Raw genomic sequence first — 25,962 nt, forward strand, 5'->3', positions numbered from 1 at the left:
CACATGAGCCTACCTTGGCCAGCCATTCTTACAAAAACCGTTTTCAAAACAATAATAATTCCCTCTAAAACACAAACTTTTGAACAAAAATATCTTTCCTTTCTTTTCTCTTGTCCCAAACGATTTTAGAATAATCTAGTGGAAACATGGAGATATAGTGGTCAATAGGAAGGTTGATACATCTTCTAAAGGAAGGGAACGATCATTGGGTTGATGACACCAATCTCGATATAACACGCATCGTTCCTCGGTTACAGAAATCGGCAGCGCATAGCCCGTCTAGAGGAACGGCAAAAATCCAAGCAAAGAAACGCATCGGTTAATTCTTTTGAAAAATAAATCAAATAGAATTAGGTGCATCATACCGCATACATGCATACAGATGATAGGTGTACTGGAAGATCACTTATTCTCTGTTTATTCAAAAAAAAAAAAAAAAAAAAAAGAACTTCAGAAAAAACAATGCGCCCGTTCCATGTTCAGTACGCTCGTACTAAAATTCGGGTTATGAACAAATTTTCAACTCAATACGGGCGTACTGAAATGAATACGGCCGTATTGGCCATAACGTCCACCACATTAGTTGCACATTCAAAGACCTTATCATGAGGCAGTCGCATAAAATAGAAAATAGGAAAAATTTCTTGTGTATGACAGCAGCCAACAGAAAAAGCCGAAATCGACAAAAAGGCAAAAATTCAAAAAATCCAACAATCATACAGAATAACTGAGCCTGGAGAGGCTTGCCGAAATAATACTCCCCAGAGACATCTCAGCTTGCACTCTTGGGCCGAATTCCCAGTGAAAGCTATCAGAGCAAGATCAGCAAGATTCCCCAATGGAAGCGTGATCATCCAAACAAAATATCCGAGTCAAAGGACTTAGACTTCCTCAGTGGAAGATAGCTTTCCAACTCGAGCGACGAGTGAAGCTAAGCCTGAAGAGGCTTTCTAAATAATACTCTGGGATACATAAGATCCTCAATCCCCATTCGCCTACTCAGAGGCATTCCTTCAAAAAGAGAAAATCCGAAATGATCAATAACCATTCCCCAAGCGGAATTCGGTATTCAGCCAAACACCGAACGTCAAAATAATCTGCCTAACAGAAGAGGCCAACCAAGATCATCACAACAGCATCCCCCAGCGGATAACAGCCTACGCAGAGGCAACAAAACCAGAAAATCAAAAGAGTCACTCGAATAAGGATAACCGGGATACTCCACCAACGTCGAAAGGACGTCAGCCAATCATAAGGCATCGCTCACCTCAGAAAGAGCATCTTTGTGTCTGCATCCCCAAGGAATCAGAATTTCCCCAGTGGGCACCAACTACGCAATGGAAAGTTGGGACACAAGAACCTATGAGTAACTGCACATCCCCTAGACGGATCCCTGCGTTATCCAGCACTCAGCGGCACCAAAATCAAAAACAACTGTCGAAGCAGCATCGTGGACTGTGGAGACAAAATCATCACAACAGAATCCCCCGGCGGATAACAGCCTACGCAGAGGCAACAAAACCAGAAATTCAAAAGAGTCACCCGAATAAGGATAACCGGGATACTCCACCAACGTCGAAATTATGTCAGCCAATCATAAGGCATCGCTCACCTCAGAAAGAGCATCTTTGTGTCTGCATCCCCAAGGAATCAGAATTTCCCCAGTGGGCACCAACTACGCAATGGAAAGTTGGGACACAAGAACCTATGAGTAACTGCACATCCCCTAGACGGATCCCTGCGTTATCCAGCCCTCAGCGGCACCAAAATCAAAAACAACCGTCGAAGCAGCATCGTGGACTGTGGAGACAAAATCATCACAACAGAATCCCCCAGCGGATAACAGCCTACGCAGAGGCAACAAAACCAGAAAATCAAAAGAGTCACCCGAATAAGGATAACCGGGATACTCCACCAACGTCGAAAGGACGTCAGCCAATCATAAGGCATCGCTCACCTCCGAAAGAGCATCTTTGTGTCTGCATCCCCAAGGAATCAGAATTTCCCCAGTGGGCACCAACTACACAATGGAAAGTTGGGACACAAGAACCTATGAGTAACTGCACATCCCCTAGACGGATCCCTGCGCTATCCAGCCCTCAGCGGCACCAAAATCAAAAACAACCGTCGAAGCAGCATCGTGGACTGTGGAGACAAAATCATCACAAATCCCTGGAGAGGGCAAACTCACGCTACCAAAGTGACCAGAAGCACGGAGGTATGCAACCCTGGGGAGGGCAAACCGCAGACCCTGGAGAGGGCAAACTCACGCTACCGAGGTCGTCAGAAACACCGAGGTATGCACGAGCCTGGAGAGGCGACGAGTAATACTCAGCTACCCCGTCGTCAGAAACACGGAGGTATGCAGCTACCGAGGTTGTCAGAAACACCGAGGTATGCACGAGCCTGGAAAGGTGACGACTAATACTCAGCTACCCCGTCGTCAGAAACACGGAGGTATGCAGCTACCAAGGTTGTCAGAAACACCGAGGTATGCACGAGCCTGGAGAGGCGACGACTAATACTCAGCTACCGACGTCGTCAGAAACACGGAGGTATGCAGCTGCCAACGTCGTCAGAAACACGGAGGCATGCAGACCCTGGAGAGGGCAAACTCACGCTACCAAGGTTGTCAGAAACACCGAGGTATGCACGAGCCTGGAGAGGCGACGACTAATACTCAGCTACCCCGTCGTCAGAAACATGGAGGTATGCAGCTACCGATGTTGTCAGAAACGCTGAGGTATGCACGAGCCTGGAGAGGCGACGACTAATACTCAGCTACCCCGTCGTCAGAAACACGGAGGTATGCAGCTACCGAGGTTGTCAGAAACACCAAGGTATGCACGAGCCTGGAGAGGCGACGACCAATACTCAGCTACCGACATCGTCAGAAACACGGAGGTATGTAACTGCCAACGTCGTCAGAAACACGGAGGCATGCAGACCCTGGAGAGGGCAAACTCACGCTACCGAGGTTGTCAGAAACACCGAGGTATGCACGAGCCTGGAGAGGCGACGACTAATACTCAACCTGGAGAGGCCACTCAACAATTTTCCCACCGGAAGACACTACAAGTCGGAAGGATGGCTTACTCCCCGGACAATTGGGTCAACTCCTTTACTTGTCAACCGGTACACCAAAAAGTCGTTCGACTAAGTAAAGGGGGGGCAGCTGTAGACCCCTAAAATTGTCCGGGTCGGATATAAGACTCAAAGACTCTCGAAGACCGAAGGAAAGTCAGCCGGAAGGACTGCTGGAAGACCCTAGGATGATTCTTTGTAGGTCTAGAAGTCTTAGAGTAGCTTAGAATAAGGGTGTGCGAGGATTGGAGCTCAATACACCCTCCCAGAGGTTCAGTACGGCCGTACTGAGCCATTTGAACTGCAATACGGCCGTAGTGAACTCAATACGGCCGTACTGAAGTTTTTGAACTTCAGTACGGCCGTACCAAATTCAATACGGCCGTACTGTAGTTCAAAAACCCAGTACGGGCCGTATTGACCTCCCAGGCCGTATTGCGCCTCAATCCTATAAATAGGACGTCATTTACACGTCATTACACACTTTTTACACACTTCTGGACCGTCGTGTTGAGTATTCTTGGGTTTTTGAGCTATTCTCTGCCCTAGAAGTCTCTCCGAGAGCCAATCCGACGAAGTTCTTGAGTCATGAGCCATTAGCTTGAGACTCGAACAAGTCGAAGGGAAATCTCTTTGATTTCCATAGTAAAAATTATCTTTAGGGAAAGGAGCGAGTGGACGTGTAGTGGGAAGGAGCGCCAAAAAGCCTCCTAAACTTTGTTTTGAATATATAAAAGCCCGCTTCGAAGGTTTCTTTCCAAATCCCTTCTTTTACCGCTTTTATTTATTGCTTTTTGATTGTTGCATTGCATGTTTAGAGTTTTCATCAAGTAAATATTTTACTCATAATCGTTTCTAATAAATAGGGGTAATTTAGTAACTTTACACTATTATTTATGAAATAATCCGTCATAGGGAACCCGAAAGGGGCGTTGTGGGGTGCTAACACCTTCCTCGCACGTAACCGACTCCCTTACCCGACTCTGGTTGTAATGGCCAAAGTTGATTTGTGAAAATCAATTGCCTTATATCTTTTTCCAATGTTTTGAGTAAAACATTGGTGGCGACTCCAAGAACCCCTTCTTTTTGCGAAAACCACTAATCCATGGAGGGTCCCGCTTGGGATTAACATGGATTGGTGAGAGCCATTTAAACAAAATTGTTAGCTCGATGAGGTCTCAGTTTGAGAATAAGTCGTTCTAACAATCCATCATCTTTCAAAACTTAAAAAGAGTCCGACCATCGTCGCGAATGCCAACGTCCGTTTCGGCGGGTGGCGACACTAAGGAGAAGAACATTCATCACTTCTCCCTACTTCTTCCATCAAGGGCGGAGCTTGCGGAGATGGCAGCGGGGAAGGCGGCCGTGGAGGGGAGGCTCGCGGAGGTCGAATGCTCCGTCGTGGCAGAGCATAAGAGGGGTTTTCATAAGGCTGCCCGTCAGGCACGGCTCCTTGCTCCCGGGTTTGACTTCTCCTCCATGCATGTGGAGAAGGTGGTCCGCTTTGGGAGGCTGGTTTAGGAGGACGATGTCAATGACAACTCTAGTGAGAATGCCTCCGCCTAGGCTGCCTTTGTAATAACTTAGTTGTTTTTGTTTCTTTTTCTCGGATTTATGTATTGCACCTTGAGAACCACTACTAGAAAAATTAATATTTGTGACGAATTTTGTGACGGAAAAAATAGCATCGCTAATAGTGACGCATTTTGTGAGGGAATTTTAAGTTTTGTGATTTATTGACTTTTGTGACGGATTTTGTGATGGAATATATTCCGTCTCTAAAAATCCGTCACAAATTTCGTCACTAAATATAAAAAAATATATTTGTGACGGATTTTGTGACGGAAAAATTTTCGTCTTTAAAAATCCGTCACAAATTTCATCACAAAATAAAAAAAATTGCTTGTGACGGATTTTGTGACGGAAAAAACTTCATCTCTAAAAAATCCGTCACAAATTTTGTCACTAAATAAAAAAAATTTAGTGACGGATTATTCCCTCTCAGAATTCCATCACAAATAGGTTAAAATATTTTGTGAAAAAATTTGTGACGAATTGTTCCCTCTCAAAATATTAAATTTTATTTATGAAACTTTTATATATAAGAATTATGCATTATTAACGAAAATATGTTAAATTTTTAAAAAAAAATATTTTATTTCATTAAAAGTCTGAAAAAATTATGAAATTCATTTAATTAAATAAAAAAAATTATCAATTTTGAGCATAAGAAATTAAGATATTTATTAAAAATATTTAAAAAAAAACTTGTGAAATTAAGAAAAAAAGAGTATTAATTTAATTTTGGCTTAATTACATTTTGATCCCTCATGTATTGTAATTGTGCAATTTTGATCCCTAAAGTTTTAATTGGATAATTTTAGTCCCTAAAGAATTGTAATTGTGCAATTTTAGTCCTTTAATTTTTAATTGAACAATTTTAGTCCCTCAAATATCATAATTGTGCAATTTGAATCTCTCCCATTAAAAATTTAATAATTTTAAAGTTTTAATATATATATAGATAATAATTTAAAATTATACAATTATTTGCTTATTTAAGTTAACATATACTATAATTTTTATTAATGTAACAAATGATATATATTTATTATTACTAAATAAATAAAATTTATATATTATTAATAATTTAATATTGCTAATAAATTAATATCAATAATATTTTTAGTATATTTATAGATAAATTGATAATTTGATAAATATAACTTAGTATATATTAATATATTTTTAAAAAAATATAAATATAGTAGATAAGATATGTATATTTATAATTAATATATTTATATTTTTGTAAAAGTATATTAATATATAATAAGTTATATTTATCAAATTATTAGTTTATCTATAAATATACTAATAATATTATTGATACTAATTTATCAATAATATTTTAAAAATAATAATATATATATATTTTATTTATTTATTAATAATAAATATATATCATTTGTGTAACAGCCTCTACCCCACATACCATAACACAAATAACAAAAATTGAATAACATAATTTTTTCATAATTGAAATACCAAACATGTTTAATTCAAATCAAAACTCATGTATTTGTGGAATTAAATAGATATTCATACATCTCATGCAACAAGGAATACAACAGAAGCAAAATATAAACTTGCATTGTTTGTTTGTTTCTCTCAGGATTCTCTTAAGAACTCACAGAGCACTTTAATCCATACAATAAATATCTTACTCATATAATTGTCTCTTACAATTACAAATGCATTCCCTTAGGTTTCTCATAGGAACCCATAGAGATATTAAAATTATACATTTATATTTAAATATAAGAAAAACAACAAAAGAAGCATGTATATCCAGAACGGCTCGTTCTGGTATCACATTTTAAGGTACAAAAGCCATGGCTGGAACGGCCTGTTCCCAAAGTGGAACGGGCCGTTCTGCATTGGCGTAGTGATCATAAATTTATGTGTTAGAACAGCCCGTTCCGCTTTAGTTTTAATAGGCTATTTTAGTAGTTTAGAACGACCCGTTCCACTTTGGGAACGGGCCGTTCTGTATTTGCGTATTGATCATAAATTTATGTGTTAGAATGCTCGTTCCGCTTTAGTTTTAATAGGTTATTTTAGTAGTTTAGAACGGCCCGTTCCACTTTGGGAACGGGCCATTCTGTATTTGCGTATTGATCATAAATTTATGTGTTAGAACACCCGTTCCGCTTTAGTTTTAATAGGCTATTTTAGTAGTCCAGAACGGCCCGTTCCAATTTGAGAACAGCCCGTTCTGGGCTACTTAAAAATCAAAAAATTACAAAAATCAATTTTCATAAATATTCATTATTAAAATACTAATAATTATTAAAAACCTTTAAAACATTCTATAAAACTCATTAAAATAACTATAAGAAGATAATGTCCACAAATATAAAATAAATAATAATTAACTAATTTAGTTGTTTATTGAAAAATGTCTTTCTAATTTCATAATTTTTAATTTTAAAATTTAAATTTTTAGTTAAAAATTAAAAATTTCTTATTTTTCGTTAATAAAATGATATCCTTTAATTTCTTAATTTTTATGCTTAAAAGCAAACTTATAAATTAATTTAATTTAGATTTATGAAAGAAATAAGCTCAACCTAAAAAATGGAGATATTTTATTTTGCATGAAAGTTGTTAATATGACAGGTATTACTCGATCTTGTGTTTTCAAGTATCCTAATATTGTGAAAAATATGAGTTAGAATTGATTTCAATGAATAAATATTAGAACTATATATTCATATGTATCACAAAGAAAAAGGAAGGGAAATAGCATATGAATTAATTGACATTGTAATAACTACCCACTGTCAACGATAGAATAAAACACCATCAAATTAGCCTCAATAATTATCAATAATATTATAAAAATAATAATATATAAATTTTATTTATTTAGTAATATATATGTATGTATGTATATATAGTAAAATTATTATATTTTTGATGAGAGAGACTAAAATCACACAATTATGATATTTGATAGACTAAAATTGTTCAATTAAAAATTGAAGGACTAAAATTGCACAATTGCAATCTAAAATTACCCAATTAAAATCTTAGGGATCAAAATTGCACAATTGCAATACTTGAAAGATCAAAAATACAATTAAGCCTATAATTTTTTAGCTAAAAAAGTTAAAAATGAATGTGTAATTAAATAACTTTAAAATATTTATTTTTTAATTTAATAATTTAATTATAATATAATAAATTTAAAAAATTCTTATAAATTAAAGTAAAGAAATTAGAAGTGTCAATTTATTTTTGTAAGTTATTGATTTCTTATTTTTTAGTTTAGTTGTTTATTGAAAAATGTCTTTCTAATTTCATAATTTCATAATTTTAAAGTGTAAATTTTTAGTTAAAAAATTAAAAGTTTCTTATTTTATGTTAATAAAATAATATCTTTTAATTTCTTTATTTTTATGTTTAAAAACAAACTTATAAATTAATGTAATTTAGATTTAAAAGTGACAAGGATAATTTACAAGTTTTTAATTATTTTTTTAACTTTAATTGCTCTAAATGAAGGAAAAGAAGTAAGAAAACAATAAATCTTAAAACCCTTCATTGAGTCATATCTAACAAATTATGAGAAACAATCATACACTCTAGTGAATCAATTTTTATCAATACCATAGTACTTGGCTCAACCATGGCTTTGACAGTAACACATGGTCGTTATGAATTCATTAACAAGAACATGGAGAGGTTGAGAACCTTATATCGAAGATTTAATTCGAATGAAAATGGAAAGTACTACTACTATGATGAATTGGAATGCATATTTGATAAACCCTAAACACTTTGATTTTGAAATGCAAGAATTGCTTTGCTCCATCCTCTTTCAACCGTCAATAGTTTATCTGTTTTAAATTATGTCATATTTTTATTATAAAAACTAATAATACTGTAAAATTGGATAACTAGCAAAACTACTACATGGTGGTTATTTTTTAATAAAGTGGAGATCAAAACCCTTGTATTTCTTTTATCTTTAGTTAAGTTATAAATAAATTTAAATTTATTTTTTTAAAAAATTAGTAAACATGATTTAGATTAAAAAAATGACTAAACGTAATAATTTATTGTAGATTTTTTTTATAATTTTTTGTGTGGAAAAAACTCAAATGAAAATAATTTTCCAAATAAAATATTAAAAATAACATAAATTTAGTTATTTATATTTTTGTAATGAAAAAACCCATAAAAATTATATAAATTTCAAAATTCAAAATTAGGCTAATTTTAAAATTGAATTTATAATAAAATATGATTATATATTAAAATTTTTAAAAATTAATTTAGAAATTATTGAAACGACAATTTATATTTATGTTATTTTATATAAAAAAATGAATTTGATAAATAGAAATATCTTAAATAATATTTGAATTAAACTTAAATAATATTTGAATTCATATTATATATATATATATATATATATATATATATATATATTCTTCTCAACCTAACCTATGATTTTCTATATTTTTTTATTCTAAAGTGAATGGAAAATATAAAATAAATATCATTAATCATTAATAAAAAGTTAATTATGAATAATTTTTTTATCAGTAGTTAATTTGAATATTATTATTACATATGGGTATTACGTATGTTAGTAATTAAGGACTATGATTACTTAATTTTCCATTTAAAGAAATGACCGTTGTTATTCATAGGTTTCTTTCGATGTTTTAATTTATTGGTATTTTTGGAAAATTCAAATAATAATAAGAATACAAAATAAAAATGAAACAACCGCCAAAGTTGTGAATCTGAGTAGGTTAAAGGAGTGAAAAGCAAAATAAAATAAAAAGTGGTGTGGTCTCATCCTTTACAAAACCTAAATTCTGCACACCACCCTTCTATTCTCTGCGTATCCAAACGCCTGCATTTTCTTTTCTCTCGGAGCCTTCGAGAATCATTGTAAGTGCTGAAACCGCTACTCTCAACTCTCTCTTTTACTCGCGTTAGGGTTTCCGCATTTTCTTTTCTTTCCGCTTTTCAATTTAATTCTTCTTTCGAAAAGAAATTCCAAATGTGAGTAGCGGCGTTTTCGCTGCTCCTTAGAGTTGCATTCTCTTTCTTCACTTCTTTATGTTCTGCGTTTTGTTCTGCGTTTTGTTCTGTTGCGTTGTCTTTAGAATTTAATTCTCTTTTCTTTGTGCTCTGCGTTTTGTTCTGTTGCGTTGTTTTTCTTCACTTCTTTATGTGATGGATGGGTGGATTTGATTGTTTTCGTTTCGATTGGAGTATTTGTTTTGTACAGCTGCTGCATGGTTCAATATTTTTAAGGCATTGGAAGTTACGGAGCTTAATTTTAGGGCTTGTATAAATAATGATTGGATTTTTATTAAAATGTGAGCTTAATTTTTATACTTTTGATTTTTATTCTTTAAAAGTGATTTTTATTAAATTCTCCACGTCTGTACTGGTGAGTAAGAACATTAATTTGGATTACTGCTCATTGCAGCTTCTTAATGCTTTGTTGTTTTCCATGACATGGTGCATATGCTTCTAATTGGAAAAGCCTCCCATTTCTTGTCTGAGATAAATTTTAAACAAAAAGTAGGCTCTTATGGAGTTTTATTTACTAACTTACTACGACTATTACAACTAGACCTGTACATGTTCAACCTGTATGCTTGGCTCTGTTTTGGGATTAGGCATCTCATTGAGCCTGTTGCTTCAGACTTTGCCAAAAATGCTCAGCTGCAGCAAGAAGCCAAGAATAAGTAATATAATTTATTAGTATATAACTAATTCATACCTGTTTACTTCATCTTCTAACATAGTTCTTCAGTGTTATGTTTTCTAATAATTTATTGAGTGTGTGGGATGCTCAATAATGTGTTTATAACAATCTTCATAAAAGAAGAAAACGACCTCCGTAGAACACCTTTTTTTAATTTTTAGTTTAGTTCATTTTACCTTCTTACTTTGTTATGTGTTCATGGAGAAGATTATCGGAAAAGACCAAAGTTTGACTTAATAACCTTGCTTAACTTGGTGAATTATTCCTTTTACTTTTACTGCTACAGGATTATAAGCAGCAGAGGCCCTCACAAGAGCTTGTTGCCAAAGACCTGCATGGTGTGGAGTGGAAATTTCGTCACATTTACAGAGGTAATGCAATTAGAAAAACAAGGTGTGAAGTGTGACTTCAATCTTCATATATTGACTAAGGCCCCCATTTGGTTTACATTGAGAATCAATTTATCACACTGTACCATGTTCCAAGATAAAATCTGTGGCTAAAATTAATTTAGATAGACATCTAAATCATGTTCAACTGTTCAAAGTCAATTCTACCAAAAACTAAAGCAAACAGACACTAATTGGTACACAAAATCGATGTGGTAATATGTCAGGTCAGCCAAGAAGCCATCTACTCACTACTGGTTGGAGTATTTTTGTGAGCCAAAAGAATCTTGTTTCTGGTGATGCAGTGCTCTTTCTAAGGTATATATCTATAAACTGTTAGTTTATGTATGGAAAAAGTTTTAGCTACTCTCGAAGCTTGTTTTTCTTTTTTGAAATACATCTTTGTCACCTCAGCTGTGATTCATGATTGTCTCCTATTTTAACCAAGTTTTTAATATATATATATATATATATATATATATATATATATATATATATATAAAGAGAGAGAGAGAGAGATTAAAATCTCTTGCTGCACCCAAGAATCCTTGGCGTGTGTGTGTGTTGAACTGGACGTTTTAATTGACATTAATTCTTATATTGTTGACTAGGAGGAGCAACCTCTAAAGCTCCTAAACGTGGATCAGTCTCACGTACAATTATTAATTATTAATAATGGTCTTCCAATAATTTAGTTATTAATTATTAATTATTAATAATTATTAATTATTAGTTATAATAATTTAGTTATTATATATATATATATATATATATATATATATATATATATATATATATATATATATATATATATATATACTATGCCTCTATGTAAACGACTAATATATTTTTTATTTTGTCTAATGCTTGTTGGTTAGATTGGATGGTGGGTTGCTATGTTGTTACTTGTTAGTGCATGAGTTTTTAATTTTTTTAATTTTGTTTATTGTGTTGGTCAGTTGCTCTAATTTTGATTTGATAAATGTTTGAAAATTTTAATGTCTATGTTTATGAAAATTTTATATATAATATATTTTTACCTATTTATAATATCTTTTTTTGAAGCATAACTTTTATATGTTGTCAATTAATTTTAATCTTTTAATGCAAAGCCATGCAGATTTGATTCGTGCTTCACAGGAAGAGTCTTGGTTGGTTCGTGAGCAACTGAAGCAATTTATGGAGATGTTTTCTCAATCTTCTCGTCCTCCCCAACCTCCTCCTACACGTGATGCTGACATTGTACAATCTGATGATAATGAGTTAGATGATGATCATGATATAGATGTTTAGGGATGCATTATCTTTTACTATTATGTTATAATTTGTTATGTTTAAGTTTTACTATAGTACTTATCATACATTAGGGATCAGCTACAGTCATAAACTGTTATATTTGATGTTATTTGTATATATGGTATGTTTGACTTTCTTATATTCGTGTTTAGTTACATGTTTTTATAGAATTGAGAAAATTTTCTTAATTATTTATTTTGTTAATTTTTCAAACAAATAGTCAATAAATTCAACTTTTTTTATTAATTAATAAATTATTTATTATATTCATAATTAAAAAATATAACTGACAGATTTCATTTATTATACTAGTGTATAACAGATTTCGCAGTTTGTGAGGGATTTGTGACGGATTTTGTTCTTCTAATAGATCCATCACAGTTTGTGACGGATTCTTGTCATCACAGTTTGTGACGGATTCTAGTCATTACAGTTTGTGAGGGATTCTAGTCATCACAGTTTGTGAGGGATTCTGTTCATCACAATTTGTGAGGGATTCAAGTCATCACCGTTTGTGACGGATTTTGTTCATCACAATTTGTGAGGGATTCTATTCATCACAATTTGTGACGGAGATAGCCCCTCACAAATTGCGATAGATTTATCCCTCACAAATTGCGACGGATTATAGATCGTCACAAATTGTGACGGATTTCTATTAATTTATAAACAATTATTGTTAGTAATTAGTGACGGAAAACATATTTTTTGTGACGCCTTCATTCCGTCACTAATGATTTTGTGACGCCAATTTTTGTGACAGAATCAGTTCCGTCACAAATTTCGTCACTAATTCATTTTGTGACGAATTTTATAAAATTTAGTGACGGATTTGTTCCCTCCCTAATTTTAATTTTTCTAGTAGTGAACTTGTCTTGAATGTATATGTATATGTGTTTTTTCTTCGTCTGTGACTGCGTCTGATTTTTCGACACTTGCGTGTTCCAAGGCATTTGTCTAATGCCTCTGGTGTGCTTTGGACTTGGCCTATGTTTTTTGTTGAGTGATTCGTGGTGAGAGTTCGGACTCGTTGTTAGGTTGATATGTAAGGTTTTGCATCCGATCTTAGGTGAGGCTGTCGGAGTTCGAATCCGACCTCAACTTTGAGGGAAGCGATTGAACTGCGCTTGTGCTTGATTTCCCTTGCGCACGTATTTTGATGTCTGTTGTATGCGTTCTCTGAAATTTTCATGAGGGTTCAGGTTTGACCTTAATGACACGAGGTTCGGACTCGACCTTAGGTTTTCGTGGAGGCTCGAGTTTGATCTCCAATTTGGGTGAAGCAATTGAACTGAGGTTCGAATTTGATCTCGACGCGGATGGAATGATTTAGCTAGGGCTCGTACTTGGCTTTAACTTGCACGCCTGGGGTTCGTACTCGACCTCCAATTTGAGTGAAATGATTGAGCTAAGGTTGGAAGTCGTCCTCAGCTTTGAGTAAAGTGATTTAGTTGAGGTTCAGACTCGTCCTGTAACGAAGGCGTCGAGGTTGGATGATCAGATTTAGATGAAAACGGCTTTATCAAGGCTCGGACCCGGCCGTAAGTGAGGGTGTGTTGAGGTCTATTTTTGACCTTAGAATGAGGTTGGGTAAATCTTTATCAGGTTCGTTCTCGACTGCAGACGAGAATTTTTAGGACTCGTATTTGAACCTCGAGTAAGCGCGTGTAGTGTCTGAAACCGTCCCTAGGCGGGGATGCTGAGGTCCGTACCCCACCTCAGTTTTGGTTCGTTTAAGGTCCACTTCTGGCCTCGATTTTGAGTGAAATGATTTGATTAGGGTCGAACTCGACCTGGGGCGAGGGCATCGAGGTCCGTACCCGACTTCGGATTTCAATGTTTGGGGTTCGTACTCGACCTCGGGTTATGGGTTAAACGATTTGGCGGAGTGATAAGCGAAGGGGTTTGATTAAGGTTCGAACTCGACCTTGTGGGGATATCGCAGTTCACATTCGGCTTCGAATTTGCGTGTTCGAGGTTCGTACTCGACCTCATTTTGTGATAGACTGGCTAATGAAGGTTCGAATTCGACCTTTAAGTGAGAATATTGAGGTTCGTACTCGTCCTCGGATAAATGTGTTCCAGGTTCGTATTCTCCCTCAAGTTGAAGGTTCGTATTCGACCTTTTTGCGGGAGTGTCGAGGTTCGTCCTCGACCTCGGATTTACGTGAAGGATTTCATTAAGGTTTGTATTCGACCTTTAACGAGAGTACCGGGTTCGTACTCGACCTCGGGTTTACGTGGAGGATTTGACTAAGGTTCGTATTCGACCTTTAACGAGAGCACCGAGGTTCGTACTCGACCTCAGGCTTACGTGAAGGATTTGACTAAGGTTCGTATTCGACCTTTAACGAGAGTACCGGGTTCGTACTCGACCTCGGGTTTACGTGGAGGATTTGATTAAGGTTCGTATTTGACCTTTAACGAGAGTACCGGGTTCGTACTCGACCTCGGGTTTACTTGAAGGATTTGATTAAGGTTCGTATTCGACCTTTAACGAGAGTACCGGGTTCGTACTCGACCTCGGGTTTACGAGAAGGATTTGATTAAGGTTCATATTCGACCTTTAACGAGAGTACCGCGGTTCGTACTCGACCTCGGGTTTAAGTGAAGGATTTGATTAAGGTTCGTATTCGACCTTTAACGAGAGTACCGGGGTTCGTACTCGACCTCGGGTTTACGTGAAGGATTTGACTAAGGTTCGTATTCGACCTTTAACGAGAGCACCGGGGTTCGTACTCAACCTCGAGCTTACGTGAAGGATTTGACTAAGGTTCGTATTCGACCTTTAACGATAGTACCGGGGTTCATACTCGACCTCGGGTTTACGTGAAGGATTTGACTAAGGTTCGTATTCGACCTTTACCGATAGTACCGGGGTTCGTACTCGACCTCGGGTTTACGTGAAGGATTTGACTAAGGTTCGTTTTTGACCTTTAGCGATAGTACCGGGGTTCGTACTCGACCTCGTGTTTACGTGAAGGATTTGACTAAGGTTCGTATTCGACCTTTAACGATAGTACCGGGGTTCGTACTCGACCTCGGGTTTACGTGAAAGAGGCTAGTTCAATTTCGATTTTTACAAAAGTAATAGGTAAGAAAATGGATTGAGGAAAACGAATAATTTTATTGATTGTTTTTATGTGCCTCGTTAAAAACCCTCTCAGTCGGGGATTGAGGCGGGAAAAGAGTGCACAACTTTATTCGTACATTAAAGGAGAACGAGATCTAGTGGGTTACGGTGGGGGGACTCCCCTTGCTTTCCTTGCCGAACGAGGAGATCCTCAGACTTTCGGTGTAGCATTGCCGAGTTGTCTTCTGGTTTGCTTTGACGGAGATGATCTTACCGTCATTCCCTGGGAACTTCATGGTGAGGTGCGAAGTGGATACCACCGCACCGAGATGATTCAGGGTCGGCCTCCCGATGATGATGTTGTAAGAGGTGTTGGCCTCCACGAGGAGGTATCGAACCATGATTCTCCTTGCATCTGGGGGTACTCTGAAGGTTGTCAGTAGGTCTACGTACCCGCGGGTGTGAACCCGCTCGCCTACGAAGCCGACTAGGGGCTTTGTGTGCGGTTGGATGAGAGAATGGGGGACGTCTAGCCTGAGGAACGTTGGCCAGTACAAGACGTCGGCCGAACTTCCTTGGTCGATGAGTGTCTTTTGAACCTCCCAGTTGGCGACTTCCACCACGATGACCATAGGATCATCTTGGTTAGGGCTAACGCTTGCGTAGTCCTCGTCAGAAAAAGATATCGGCGGCGAGCTCTGATGTGAGACTGAAACGGTAGAGTGGGCACATTTGATACTTCGCAGGTGTCTTTTTCGGGCCGAGCTGCTGGCGCCTCCTCCAGCAAAGCCGCCTGCTATTGTGTTGATTACTCCCTGCAAGGGAGCTGATTCTGTCTCCTGACTTATTTCGGCGTATACTACGCCGCTAGCATGTTGCTGGGACCCTGTGGGTAGGTCTGTGCGAGCTCCTGACCCGCGACCTCTCCCTCGTCCCCAGCCGCCATAGCCACCTCGGTGACTTTGCTGTCGTTGGACGTACTGGCCGAGGTGGCCTGCCTGCATGAGTTCTTCGATACGATCCCGGAGCGTGCGACACTCCTTTGTGGTGTGGCCATGGTTCCTGTGGTACCGACAGTGCTTGGACTTGTCGGTGCTGTTGGGAGTGTGGCCGGGTGGCGGAAGGGCTAGTAGGTTGCTGTTGCTGGCTTTCTCCAGGATGTGGACTCTTGGGGCGTTCAGGGGAGTGTAGAAGTCGTACCTCCCGCCTCTGTTTGCTCTGGCCGGCTTCTTGAATTGGTTGTCATTATTGACTTTTATTTTATCTTTGTGGCCCTGTTCCGGTTTCATGGGGCCTTTTCCGCGAACCTGGTCACGGAAGGCCGAGTGCTCTTCCATCTGAATATAGCCGGCGGCGCGGGCGCGCAGTTCGTCCATGTCGCGGGGGGCATCGCGACATAGGTTGTCAACGAATGACCCGGGTTTGAGTCCCATGAGCATGGCGTGCAGGGCGACCTCGGGGTTCAAGTTCCGGATTCTCACCAAGATGCTGGAGAAGCGTTCCATGAAAGCTCGCAGAGGTTCGTCGTCATTCTGCCTTAAGTTGGCCAAGGCGGCCGAGGTTGTATGGTGAGGTCGGCTGGTGGCGTACTGTGCCATGAATCACTGTATCAAGGTACTAAAGCTGTCGATGGATTTGGCCGGTAGTTGGGTGTACCAATGAAGTGCGGGTCCCTTGAGTGAGGTCGGAAAAACCCTACACAATATAGCGTCACTGTTAGTGTAGAGGTTTACCTGGGTTGTATACGAGTCGATGTGTTCGTCGGGGTCTGTTGTGCCATCGTAGCGGTCGAGGTGGAGGGGTTTCCACCCGCGGGGCAGTGGGGTCTCCATGATGCCGTCCACAAAAGGATGGCGGCGGAATGGTTGTTGGCCCTTAGAAACATGAGTGGGGGCTCTGCTGGTACCCTGCCCTGATATGTATGTCGATGCGTGAGATCAGTGCGTGGTAGGCCGTGAAGTTGGTGCCTTGGTCGTCGCTTGGGATTGGGAGGCTGAATGTGCCTCTTCCTCATGAGTGTCGCTCTCGTGTAGAGGTTGATTGGAGTGGTGTCGAGGGAGCTGGGCGCGAATGCGCTCATTCTCGGCACGTAATGCCGCGAGGTCTGCCTCATTGGCGGTCCGCATCGTTGCAAGGTCATTTTCGTGTTGGGCACGCATATTTCGAAGGTCGGCGTCGTGCTGTTGTCACATCTGCTCGACTTGGTCGATTAGCCGCCTCAGGGTTGCAGCGTCGCTGTCCATGGTAGTTGAGTGGCTCGCGTTGTCTATTGCTCGTCTGGTATGGCTTCTAGTAGAAACCATACAGGTGGCCGATAAGAGCTATCTTGATCGGCCCCACGGTGGGCGCCAAATGTTCTTACCGGAATTTGGTCGTAGAGGTGATCCGTCCAGTAAGATCGGTGAGCCTCCTTCGCTGGTACGTAGATGCTCCAAGATGGGGGTGGTACCTGCAAAAGAGACTCCGATGCCAAAGTTAGGGTTTGTATGAATAATAGTCTCGTATATATAATGCACGTACCTTGGAGTGGTTTAGGTTTGCCTTGGGCTTTGGGCCTGAGATAAGATATGTTATGATATAATATAATTAAATGAGGGAGCCCGTCTAGGGCGGGATCCCAAGGTTTCAGTTGTGATTTACTTAAATACCGGGCTGACGTCGTCTAACTTGTGTCCGAGGTCGTCTCGCATTGCTAATCCGAGCTCGGAGCCCGGATTCGAAGTACGGATAGTACAGAAAGCATGTCACATTTGCTTTAAATTTGAACTTGAGTTGCTAGTCATTTGGCATTTCTCTTTGGTTACGGTTTTTGTGTTCCTAAGGTGACCGAGAATTACATGATACATATATTTTGGACAGCAAAAGGCAACTCCTAATTGATTAAAAAAAAATTAGAAGAAAGATCAAAAGAGATTCAAAAAAAAAATTGGTTAAAAAAAAATGCTAAACCTAAATTGAAAAGCAAAAGCCAATCAAGGAGTTTGAAATTCCATTTGTTTTCTTCTCGGTTTGAATTTGTGTTTGCATCATAAAATTTTCAGCTATTAAATCTTTGAGTGTTTTGGTTTTGTTCATCCATTCTAGAACCTATCCAGGTCTCTTCATTCTTGTTCTAGCTACTTCTTTGTTCATTGTTCATCTATATTGTCTTCTCCTAAACTCTATTCTTGTCTTCCTTAAATCTCAATTCTCTTGGCTGTTTGTGCTTATTTTTGTACTCAAGTGTGACCTAAGTTTTGATCTAGTCTATCTCCATAGAAGCTAGTTCTACAAGGGTCATCAAAAGAGGACTAAGGAAAGAAGGAGGAAGGGAAACAAGAGAGCTTTCAGATTGGCTACCAAACACTCAAACACTAAACATTTTTCTGGCTAGAATTCGGTGGCTGCTGGACTTATACACATCCGAGGAGACACATTGGAGTTTCATTTGCTTTGTAATTGAATTTAAAAAAAAAAAAAAGAGGAGCATTAGTGACGAATTTAGAGACTAAATTTTTCCTTACTAATTTGAATTTTTCATTACAAAATTGGTCTCTAATTCTTCACTAATTTTTGGTGGCTGTTTTTGTAAAATTCTTTTAAGCCACTTGTTCTTTGCTGTTTAGCCTTGTTTATACCTTGTATTTGGCCATTTAAAGGAGTGTCTTCGGAGTGTCTTTGGTACACAACCATCTCTCCTTAGGTTTAGAATTTTCGTTAGCACTTGGTGGGAGTGGTCCTTGATTGATCTTTGGTATCTCTCAAGCTCTCACCCTAGGACACGTTTAGGTAGTTTATTTTCTTGTTTAATTCTTGTGTTAAATTGCTTTCCTACGACTAGTATATCATAGTTCATAAAACATCAAAAATAATTTTTTTTTTCATTGAAAAGAATTTGGTAGAGATTAACAACAAAGGGGATTAGTAATTTTTATTTGAAGAGGCTTGGTTTTTAAGTGGCTCTTAGTAGCTCACCTCCCTCCAAAGTTCAATTTGTATACATAATCCTCTAAGTACTTAGTCTTAACCTTGCACAAAAAAATTGCTTTTCAAACTTCTTTCTTCAAAAAGAATCTTTCACCTATAATGGAAGAATTTTCTACTCCTCATAGTGATACTAATTCAAGTGATAACAAAGATTTTGCTAAGTTGTCACGTGAATTAAGATCACTAAAGCTATGGAAAGAGCAAGAATCACAACAAAGACTTAGAAAAATTTGAAAGAGAAGCTCAAATTGCTCTTATGGATGAGGAATTTCGTCTATTAAAGGAAAAAGACAAAAAGAAACATCATGGTAAACAAAGCTCATACGCCAATAGTTCCACCCTAGGAGAGTCAATGCATGATAACCTAGCTTTAGGAGATCATTATCAACAACCTCCTAGAATAGTCCATAGGACCCCCAAGACAAGGGAATCTAGGGTAGATCTCCCTTATTTTCATGGAAAAGATGATGTGGAGGGGTACCTAGATTGGGAGATAAAGGTGGAACAAATCTTCACTTGCCACCAAGTGAGTGAAGAAAGAAAAGTCTCCTTAGCCACCCTAAGTTTCCAAGCTCATGCCATGTATTGGTGGACTTCACTTGTGAGAGATAGGCGTCTCCATAATGAACCTCCAATTCAATATTGGAATGAATAAAGGAGTGCCTTGAGGAGGAGGCATACTCCCTCTTACTACACTAGGGAGCTTATCAACAAGCTCCAAAGACTCCATCAAAAAGCTATGACTGTGGAAGAATATAGACAAACGATGGAGTTATACATAATGAGGGTTGGCATTAGGAAGGAGGAAAATATTACCATTGCTAGGTTTTTGAGTGGTTTATCTTTTGAGATAAGAGATAAGGTTGAGCTTCTCCCTGATAGGGATTTGGATGATTTGGTTCAACTTTGCATTAAGGTTGAACAACAAAATTTGAGAAAAAGTTTTAAAACAAGCTCATACTCATCTTCTTTCTCTAAGGATGACTACAAGAGGGAGGGCAAGAAAAATGATTTTGAAAAGAAAAATAATTTTCCCTCCAAAAATCTAGACAAGGGTAATGAAAAAGATAAAAAAGAAAACACCTCACACACTAGCACCAAGTCTAGTGACATAAAGTGCTTTAAGTGTCTTGGGAAAGGCCACATTGCTTCTCAATGCCCTAACAAGAAAGTGATGATTTTAAGGGGCCAAGACATTTATAGTAGCCATGATGAAGCTACTACTTCTTTATCTTCAAGTGAGGATGAAGAAGAAGCAAGTGAGGGAGATTCATGTGAGGTCACTTACCCTTACAATGGGAAACTTCTTATGATGAGAAGGGTCCTCAACAACCAACCTAGTGATACACAATCCCAAAGAGAGAACATCTTTCATACAAGATGTAACATTGCAAACAAGGCTTGTTCTCTCATAGTGGATAGTGGATCTTGGTGCAATTGTTGTAGCACTAGGATGGTTGAGAAGTTGGGCTTGACTACCACACCCCATCCAAAACCTTATCAACTTCATTGGCTTAATGATGATGGGGATATGGTGGTCAACCAACAAGTGGAAGTAGAGTTTTCTATTGGGAACTATGTAGATAAAGTTAAATGTGATGTAGTTCCCATGGAAGCTTGTCATATTTTATTAGGTAGGCCATGGCAATTTGATAAACAAACTCATCATGATGGCCTAACTAATAAAATAACTTTCACTCACAAGGGTAAGAAATTTGTGCTTCATCCTCTATCACCTTCACAAGTGATGGAAGATCAAGTACAAATGAAGACCAAACGTGAGCAAGAAAAAGACAAACAAAAAAAAATGAAAAAAAAAACATTCTAAAAATTAGGAAAAAAGAGGATTCTAGAGAGACTAGTGTTCCCTCTCTAGAGATAGTTCAAGAAGAGGCCTTTTCAAAACCTTTGCACAAAATCTCTCTCTTTCTTGAACCATCATCTCATATCCTCATGTGTAGAGGAACACTTACATGCACTGCCACATCTTCTTTGGAAACTTCTCTACCTTTTGAGGTCAAAAACCTTTTAAAAGAGTTTGATGATATATTTCCTAGTGAAGGCCCAATGGGACTTCCACCTTTTAGGGGAATAGAGAATCAAATCGATCTTGTGCCTGGGGCTAGTCTTCCAAATAGACCAGCCTATAGGACCAACCCACAAGAGACCAAAGAGATAGAGAAGCAAGTACAAGAGTTGTTAGAGAAGGGTTGGATTCAAAAGAGTCTAAGCCCTTGTGCTATACTAGTCATTTTGGTGCCAAAAAAAGATGGAAAATGGAGGATGTGTTGTGACTGTAGAGCCATCAACAACATCACCATAAAATATAGGCACCCAATTCCTAGGCTTGATGACATGTTTGATGAATTGCATGGGTCATCCATTTCGTGATCAAGGTAGATCTTAAAAGTGGATATCACCAAATTCGAATCAAGGAAGGTGATGAGTGGAAAACCGCTTTTAAGACTAAGTTTGGATTATATGAATGGTTAGTAATGCCTTTCGGGCTTACTAATGCACCTAGCACATTCATGAGGTTGATGAATCATGCCCTTAGGGATTGTATTGGTAGGTTTGTAGTTTTTTATTTTGATGATATTTTAATCTATAGCAAAAGTCTAAGTGATCTTGTGGATCACCTAAGGCAAGTCTTTCTTGTCCTTAGAGACAATCACTTGTTTGCCAATGTGGACAAGTGCACTTTTTGTGTGGATAATGTTTTTTTTTAGGGTTTGTAGTAAGCAAAAATGGGGTTCATGTGGACCCTGCCAAAATCAAAGCCATCCAAGAATGGCCTATTCCTACTAATGTTAGTGAAGTTAGGAGCTTCCATGGTTTGGCAAGCTTTTATAGAAGATTTGTTCCTAACTTCTCTACATTAGCTTCACCTCTCAATGAGTTGGTGAAAAAGGATGTGGCCTTTGAATGGAAGGAAAAACATAACTTAGCTTTTCAAGAGCTTAAGCATAAACTTACTCAAGCACCTGTTCTAGCTTTACCTGATTTTTCTAAAACTTTTGAGCTAGAATGTGATGCTTCAGGTCTTGGCATAGGAGCAGTGTTGTTACAAGGTGGTCACCCCATAGCTTATTTCAGTAAAAAACTTCATGGGGCTACCTTGAACTACCCTACCTATGACAAGGAGTTATATGCTTTAGTTCGTGCCCTTCAAACTTGGGAACATTATCTTGTGACCAAGGAATTTGTCATCCATAGTGATCATGAATCACTTAAATATTTGAAGGGTCAACATAAATTAAATAAGAGGCATGCAAAATGGGTTGAGTACCTTGAGCAATTTCCTTATGTCATCAAATATAAAAAGGGCTCTACAAATGTAGTAGCTGATGCTTTGTCAAGAAGATCTGTTTTATTAAACACCCTAGGTTCTCAAATACTAGGGTCTGATGACATCAAGTAGTTGTATGAGAAAGACCTTGATTTTGCTAACTTTTATTCTTTATGTATTCAAAAGCCTTATCAAGGGTACTATATTTCTGAGGGGTATCTTTTTAATGAAAACAAACTTTGTATACCCCAAGGATCTATTAGGAAACTCTTGCTCAAGGAGAGTCATGAGGGTGGGCTCATGGGGCATTTTGGAATTGAGAAAAATCTTTCACTTTTGAGAGAGAAATTCTTTTGGCCTCATAAGAAAAGAGATGTTCAAAGGTTTTGTAGTAGTTGCATTGCTTGTTTACAAGCAAAATCTACTACTAAACCTCATGGACTATACACCCCCTGGCCCATATCCTCTTCTCCTTGGGTAGACATTTCCATGGATTTTATCCTTGGATTGCCTAGAACCCAAAGAGGAAAGGATTCCATCTTTGTGGTTGTGGTCATTTTAGCAAAATGACACACTTTATTCCATGCCACAAGGTGGATGATGCAAGTTACATTGCTAAGTTATTCTTTCAAGAAATTGTGAGACTACATGGGTTACCCAAAATATAGTCTCCGATAGAGATGTTAAGTTCCTTAGCCATTTTTGGAAAACTCTTTGGGCAAGGCTATAGGAACTAAACTTCTATTTTCTACCACATGTCATCGCCAAACTGATGGGCAAACTGAGGTAGTGAATAGGTCTCTAGGGACTATGTTGAGGGCAATCCTCAAAGGCAATAAAAAGTCATGGGATGACTATCTCCCTCATGTGGAGTTTGCCTATAATAGAGTGGTTCACAAGACCACTAACATGTCTCCTTTTGAGATTGTTTAGGGCTTTAATCCTCTTACTCCATTGGATTTATTACCCTTACCAGATGTTGCTTCCTTTATTCATAAAGAAGGCACATCTAGGGCTGATTTTGTCAAGAAATTATATGAGAGGGTTAGAGATCATATTCAATCCCAAACAGAAAAATACCAAAAATATAATAATAAGGGTAGGAAAGAAGTTATCTCCCAGGAAGGTGACTGGGTTTGGCTACACCTTAGGAAGGATAGGTTTCCTTCCAAAAGAAAGTCAAAACTTAGTCCTAGAGGAGATGGCCCTTTCCAAATCCTTAAGAAAATCAATAATAATGCTTATGTCCTAGATCTCCCTTCTGAGTATGGTGTTAGTTCTAGTTTCAATGTTTCTGATCTATCTCTTTTTACAGGACTAGCTACCCAAGGGGAGGATGCTTTGGATTTGAGGACAAATCCTCTTCAAGAGGGAGGGGATGATGGAGGAGGCCCATGGGCTAAGGGCCCAACTACTAGGGCTATGGTAAGAAGGATGCATGAAGAGTGCGCCCAAGCCCAAGGAAGGCCCACCACTTTATTTTGTTGGGCTTTGTCTCAAGCCCATTAGATTAGGGATAGTGTAGGTTTGGGCCTTAGTGCCTTGTATTTTCTTTTGGGCCTTGTATTTCCGGCCTTGTAGCTTAGGATTTACATTTAGAGGTCATTGGAATTTAGGGTTAATTAAGGTTGCATGTGAATTATCATTAGCATGTAATTAGCTTTGCATTTGATAAGCATTTCGGCCATGTGCACACATGCACATGGTGTGACCTAAATGCAACTCAAATGAGAAGCTAATCACATGCCAAATGATGAGCACATGGGAGGTTCCGGGTTTGGCTCCCAAAATTTGAATTTTGGATTCACATTTTGGGCGCCTGAGGTTAAGTAACCATACCATGGTTTCACTTAACCTTAGGCTAACCCATGGAACACTTTAACCTAATTTTTCCCTATATATTCTATATGGCCAAGACTTGTAGTCACTTTTGGAATAATTGAACGAGTTTTCTTCATTTGAAACCTCTCTCTCCGAAAGTCTCTCTCAACCTATCTCTACCCTCCTTGAGCTCCTCTCTATGTAGAGCTAGGTTGCTACTCTTCTATCCGAACTTAGCTAGAGTCAAGCTTGGTCACATTGGTTCTTCTTGAAGTTTCATTCCTTGCAATTCTTCCAAGGAATCGAGAAGGAATAGAAGGCATTCCTTGAGGATTCTTGAAGTAGAACCTCATCACGTAGCCTCTGCAGGCCGTAGTATTTTCATAGCCTCTACAGGCCGTAGTATTTTCGTTGCCTCTTCAGGCGGTAGTATTTTTGTATCCTCTTCAGGCCGTAGTATTTTCGTAGCCTCTTCAGGCCGTAGTATTTTCGTAGCCTCTTCAGGTCGGAGTACTTTCGTAGCCTCTTCAGGCCGCCTGCTGATATTGTGAGTATTATTATGCCGGCCTCTCCAGGCAGCCTGCTGATATTGTGAGTATTTTTATGCTGGCATCTCTAGGCCGCCTGTTGATGTTATGAGTATTGTTGTGCCGGCCTCTCCAGGCCGCCTGCTGATGTTATGAGTATTGTTGTGCTGGCCTTTCCAGGCCGCCTGCTGATATTTTGAGTATTGTTGTGTCGGCCTCTCCAGGACGCCTGCTGATGGTGAGTATTATTATGCCAACCTCTCCAGGCCGCCTGCTGATGGTGAGTATTATTGTGCCGGCCTCTCCAAGCTGCCTGCTGATGGTGAGTATTATTATGCCGGCCTCTCCAGGCCTCCTGCTGATGTTGTGAGTGTTGTTGTGCCGGCCTCTCCAGGCCGCCTACTGATATTGTGAGTATTATTGTGCCGGCCTCTCCAGGCCGCCTACTATGGTGAGTATTATTATGCCGGCCTCTCCAGGCCGCTTGCTGATGCTGATGATGTGATTGCCCCTTTTCTGTGGGAGGACGTCTGATGAGACGAGGATTGTTGATAGGTGGTGCCCTTGTGATGGTGGGAAAAGGAGTAAATGCTTAGTATTATTATGTTTGGCCTCTCCGGGCTGCCTGCTTATGATGATGATGTGATTACCCCTTTTTCTTTGGGAGGACGTCTAATAAAGACGAGGATTGCTGGTAGGTGGTGCCCTTGTGATGGTGGGCAAAGGAGTTGATGGGTGGCAGGGATTCTAGTGTTGCCCCTGCCATGTGAGTATTGTGATGCCTCTCCAGGCGCCCGCTTTTGGTAGATTTTTTCTGAATTTCATTTTTGTTTAGCTTCAGCTCTTTCATGTTTGAAGCTTGCCTTTTTTTGCTATTTTTTTATTATTTTTTAAATGCTTCGGCTTTTTCAACATTTACGAAGCTTGCCTTTTTCTCATGTTGTTTTTTTTTATTTTTTATTGTCATCATTTATGGAGGGATCTATTTCCATGATGTTATTTGTTGAATCTTTATTGTTGAGTATTATGTTGGAAGCCACTCCTGGCTTTGGTTAGGAAGTCATTCCTGGTCTTGACATTTTTTGATCATCCTTCATTTAGTTGAGGAGTAAGGTGCGATGGTCTCTTCATGCTTACAGACTTGCTTGTTTGGTCGATTCTATTCTATTCCACTGTTGATATGTCTTTGCTTAGTCGGCATATAGAATCACTTGGGG

The 25,962-nt window shown here is 38.5% G+C and overlaps 2 protein-coding genes across 4 annotated transcripts; one reads left to right on the forward strand and one right to left on the reverse strand.

The window, feature by feature from the left end:
- The first annotated feature begins 9,397 nt into the window (after positions 1-9,397).
- On the forward strand, positions 9,398-12,208 carry LOC145949326 (auxin response factor 3). Of its 3 annotated transcripts, none has more exons than XR_014429791.1 (4): positions 9,398-9,555; positions 10,671-10,755; positions 11,001-11,091; positions 11,886-12,208. XR_014429791.1 is itself a non-coding variant. In XM_083063975.1 (4 exons), exons 2-4 carry the CDS (start codon positions 10,720-10,722, stop codon positions 12,064-12,066), a joined length of 303 nt encoding a protein of 100 aa, XP_082920101.1. In that variant the 5' UTR covers positions 9,398-9,555; positions 10,671-10,719; the 3' UTR covers positions 12,067-12,208. The 3 variants fall into 3 exon arrangements, 1 of the variants encoding a protein (XP_082920101.1); XR_014429792.1 differs by having other exon boundaries at positions 11,894-12,208; XM_083063975.1 differs by having other exon boundaries at positions 11,006-11,091.
- A 958-nt stretch (positions 12,209-13,166) lies between these two features.
- Positions 13,167-17,268, reverse strand: LOC109793797 (uncharacterized). Its single transcript, XM_083064330.1, has 4 exons — positions 17,146-17,268; positions 16,876-17,049; positions 15,698-16,731; positions 13,167-13,248 (listed from the first exon to the last, which is right to left on the reverse strand). Exons 1-4 carry the CDS (start codon positions 17,266-17,268, stop codon positions 13,167-13,169), a joined length of 1,413 nt encoding a protein of 470 aa, XP_082920456.1.
- Between the last annotated feature and the right edge of the window lie 8,694 nt (positions 17,269-25,962).

This window comes from Cajanus cajan, chromosome 9 (genome assembly GCF_000230855.2).
Source record: "Cajanus cajan strain Asha chromosome 9, NIPB_CcT2T_4, whole genome shotgun sequence".
Taxonomy (NCBI): Eukaryota; Viridiplantae; Streptophyta; class Magnoliopsida; order Fabales; family Fabaceae; genus Cajanus; species Cajanus cajan.

Bases quoted from the DNA above. Each gene is read 5' to 3' on its own strand.
- LOC145949326 (XM_083063975.1), top strand. From the start codon at position 10,720: ATGGTGTGGAGTGGAAATTTCGTCACATTTACAGAG. The intron at 10,756-11,005 runs GTAATGCAATTA...ATGTCAGGTCAG, and splicing joins ATTTCGTCACATTTACAGAG to CCAAGAAGCCATCTACTCAC. The intron at 11,092-11,885 runs GTATATATCTAT...TTTAATGCAAAG, and splicing joins GATGCAGTGCTCTTTCTAAG to CCATGCAGATTTGATTCGTG.
- LOC109793797 (XM_083064330.1), bottom strand. From the start codon at position 17,268: ATGCGGACCGCCAATGAGGCAGACCTCGCGGCATTACGTGCCGAGAAT. The intron at 17,050-17,145 runs GCACATTCAGCC...ATATCAGGGCAG, and splicing joins GCGACACTCATGAGGAAGAG to GGTACCAGCAGAGCCCCCAC. The intron at 13,249-15,697 runs GTACTGGCCAAC...TGAAAATTTCAG, and splicing joins GGAAGTTCGGCCGACGTCTT to AGAACGCATACAACAGACAT.